Raw genomic sequence first — 4,220 nt, forward strand, 5'->3', positions numbered from 1 at the left:
TGAATAATTTATACAAAATACTAACATGTATAGTGGCTACTTATAGAAACTGCCAATAGCATGTCAAATGTTGAAATTTTAATAATTTAAAACGGTATACACAATTTTAAATATATATTTGAAATAAATGAATTTAGCATAATTTTCCTGTTTTAGATTTATAAAATAAAAATTCAGTATTAAATTTTTTTCATTGCTAGGATAGCTTAATAAGATTTTTGATCGCGCCAAAAATATTATTCTCTAAACTTTTTTTCACATTCAAAGAAATACCCAACTGGCAAAAAATAATCCCATTCTATTACACGTGCATGCGAGAAATTCGAGCCTGGAAAGCTCATGGTTAAATAATTGGAAAATAAACTGAATTAATCTGTTCTTTTCAAACCTTTCAGTAAAAATGTTTCGTATTTTCTATTTTTTCTTCTTCTGTATTTTTGTAAAATTATTGTGATTTCCTTGTGTTGGAGGTCTGTTTTGAGAGCAAAGCTGTACAATGGGCTTTCTCCTCGGCCATTCTTGGCGTCACAAATCTTTAGTTACCTTTTGTTACATCTTTCATTATTTTATTAGAACTTTGTAGATAACGGTCTTATTTCTTCAAATATCTTATACTTTTGGTTTACATAAAAATTAAAGTAAAATTTGTAGTGTTTAATCCTACTGAAAAGTGAAGTATATTTCATGAAAGTCATCATGATACTGAAATACATTCTTATACAAACGTATATATATTCATCTTGATGAGGTTAAATTTTTCTAAACAGGAGATCCTTCTTGATTCCTTTGCATACTGTTTGCTGTCTGGCATATAAACAGTGGATTCTAGCCTGTTCCAAGACGCTGGATTTTGCTTACCGCGGCTGAGGTATGACTTATTGCAGGTTCTTTCCGGATGACCCTGGTTCTTCAAGTAAACCCACATTCATTTACTTTCCAAAGGCATCAAGTACAAAGGATGTCCCCGTCTTGGAAATTCTAAATCCATGATATGAACACAGCTTTATAATCTGCGTGTGTGGCTATTTTGCTTACGAAAAGGCTGTTACATACCACTCTCAAAAACGATTACTTTTGGTGGCATCACATTACATACAAACGCCAAACAATGTCAGATTGTAGCTTTGATACATTCCGTTCCACCGCGACATTTATCGGCTGTGGTTGTCACGTTACTTGCTGATTTGTATATTCAAAATCACTTTAACACAACATATGCAACATATACACACACACACACACATATATATATATATGGAAATAATAGTCAGTTATGACAAAATATAATTAAAAGTAGGCTAAGCTTAGAATGAGGTATACTGGTTAGTACCTTTACATTGTTTATTTCCTTGTTGTTAAGCACAAAGCTACACAATGGGCTATCTGTGTGTGCCAACCATGGGTATTGAAACCCATTTTTTATTGTTAAAAGCCATCAGACTTAACCCTGAGCTACTGGGGGGCAACTTTTCATTGAACTATTGACTGTTAACTCCAGGAATATATAACTAGTAATACATTTGATAGTATTATTATCTTTACTGGTAAAATAGAACAAAAAAGCATTTTTCTTAAAGACTTACATAACTTACCTGATATCTTTGGTCTAGAACCAAATTTTCTACAAACTAGGAGTATTTACCACATCTGTAGTAAAACCTGAGTACAGCTAATATTCATTGGAACTACGAGGTTTATAATTTTATCCTGTCAAATCCAAAACTTTAACTACTTTACGCTTGAGGTTTTTCTTTCTAAAACATCTTTTAACGACAATGGTAAGAAAACAGTCTAAAAGTCTTTTCCAGTTGTCATTATTAGCACAGTCGCTCTGAAAATTGTTTGTCATTGATTGAGAGATTTATTCAGCTTCTGTATGACCTCACAAATACCATTTTAACAAGTAAGGATCACACAAAAGACGAAAAATCTATTGAAGCAATTCCTCCTACACTGACTGACCTGGCTGATCCTATCAAGGTCGATACTACTGATGCTAATCAGGTCAGTCACTCGTAACATCACAAACTGTAATGTCCAAGTGTCTGGGGATGGAAGAAAAAGTCCAGGTCACAAGTGTAGGCTACAACACAACATGACATATGAACTTCAAAAGCATGAAATAAAAACATTTGTTACTCTTAAGGATGAAAAACACTCAGATATTTTGCTATAAGTAATGATAAATGTTTGAAATAACTAATAAGGAAACGTTACTATGGAACTGTTCAATCATAGTGTGTTGTGTATAATGAACTGTTATAATGTAAAGTATATTTTTTTCATTTAAGATATCACGCCCATTAATCGATATTAATTTCAATAATCAGTTTTGATTCTATTGGAAAAAAGATCTGTAATCGTATTATAAGATAAAACTGCTTGTTTATTGAAATGTCTACATAAACAGGCAGAGATTAGGAACAAAGTTCCTTTCCAATTAGTTGTTTTCACGTGCAGTACTTGGCCCGGACAATGTAATGTTTGATATTACACAATTAACAGAATGTTCTTGTTCGTCACTAAATTAGATATACATTTCATTGGTGGACTTATTACTGTATTTATAAATAAAGAATAGAAAAACATCATCCAACAGCTGTGAATCATAGCGGTTTTTCAGTAAAAAATTCAAATACTGAGAAAAACGCTTTTAAGCATGCACTCACCTTGATATTTATTAGTATATAATATATTGATATTGACTTTAAACCTAAAAATCAAACTTTTGTAACCAATGGATAATAGTCAACTAGCAGAGACTTGGAAAACATTTTCTGTGAAATTAGTATCTTCTTTGCGATAATTCTTCTTTAAATACAGTATGTCTAAAATAATATAAAATAATTCTAATCTCACACACCGAATTCTGTATAAGTCCACTTTTCTTAAGCCTAAAATTATTCAAGAGTTCGAAGTCTAATCAGGGGTGTATTAATTCCATGGCCCGGCATAGCCAGGTGGTTAGGGCACTTGACTCGCAAGCTGAGAGTCGCGGGTTAGAATCCCCATCACACCAAACATGCTCACCCTTTCAACCGCGGGGTCGATATAATTTTACGGTCAGTCCCACTATTCGCTGGTAAAAGGGTAGCCCAAGGGTTGGCGGTGGGTGGTGATGACTAACTACTTTCCTTCTAGTTTTCACTGCTAAATTAGGGACGGCTAGCCCAGATAGCCCTCGTATAGCTTTGCGCGAAATTCAAACCAAACAAACAATGAATTCCACGGATAGAAAGCTCTATAGTCGTATCAGTGAATACTATCAAGATAGAGCTCCGATCCGCGTAGCATTGCCAACCTTGTTTTGACTAAATGTAATAGATACCATCACTTATAGTAAGTGTTTTGGTATAAATCATGATGACTTTCAGTTCCACTGCTTGGAATCTATCTTTATAAACCTCAGAAAGCCAGTACTAAAATGTTTGTTTAACTTGAAGCTATGACAACGTATCATGTACAATACTTGAGTCTTACCTTAGGGTTTATTGGAATCCATTTGAAAAGCTTGCTTAACCGAGCTGGTGGCTTGTTTTCTGGCTGTACAACTCTTTGAGGATGTCGTAAAGTTACGTCACTGAAGCCATTCTCGATGTCCCATACTGACACAGTGCTGCTACCATGTGGAAACCCTTGCACTTGTGACACTGAATCAGAGAACCTTTTGCTAAGAGACTAACAACGAATCATTAATAAAAATATAAATAAGTTTATGAAATCTAGCTTATAGTTTGTACATAGTCGATTCAGTTTTATTATACTGTTCTTAAGAAATGATGACAAGAACTTTAAAACGTTATCACTATGTGGTTTATTTAATAGAGGAGTTTAGAAATGCATTTAAGAGTAATAAGATATACTTGACAATACATAACACAATATGGTCGGAACCATATTCACTGGCAACAGAAAAAAAGTGAAATTATATAATCACAATATTATAATTGAAAGCCATTGTTTCCAAATCTAGCATGTACCCTTACTTTCCCCCAAAGTCTGGTCTTTCCATCATCCAGATAACAAGTAACATCTTCAGAAAAACTAACAAACTTTTTTTTACATTGTGTCTAGTTAATCATGTACTGAATGTTATTATGTTGTAAATATCATATATAAAGTAATAATGGCTGGAGACGGCTTAAATGGGTAATGAAGAAAAACTTTAATATAACTTTAACATGACAGCAACATGACAGCTCTCCAACATTCCCCACAAT

The 4,220-nt window shown here is 33.4% G+C and overlaps 1 protein-coding gene across 1 annotated transcript in view; it reads right to left on the reverse strand.

Moving 5' to 3' along the window:
* Positions 1-3,456: 3,456 nt before the first annotated feature.
* Positions 3,457-4,220, reverse strand: part of LOC106469415 — a 42,592-nt gene continuing 41,828 nt past the window's right edge. Inside the window, exon 18 of the mRNA XM_022397931.1 lies at positions 3,457-3,678. Coding sequence (XP_022253639.1) covers positions 3,457-3,678 — 222 coding nt within the window. The remainder of the gene's footprint in view (positions 3,679-4,220) is intronic.

This window comes from Limulus polyphemus, unplaced genomic scaffold (assembly GCF_000517525.1).
Source record: "Limulus polyphemus unplaced genomic scaffold, Limulus_polyphemus-2.1.2 Scaffold3473, whole genome shotgun sequence".
Taxonomy (NCBI): Eukaryota; Metazoa; Arthropoda; class Merostomata; order Xiphosura; family Limulidae; genus Limulus; species Limulus polyphemus.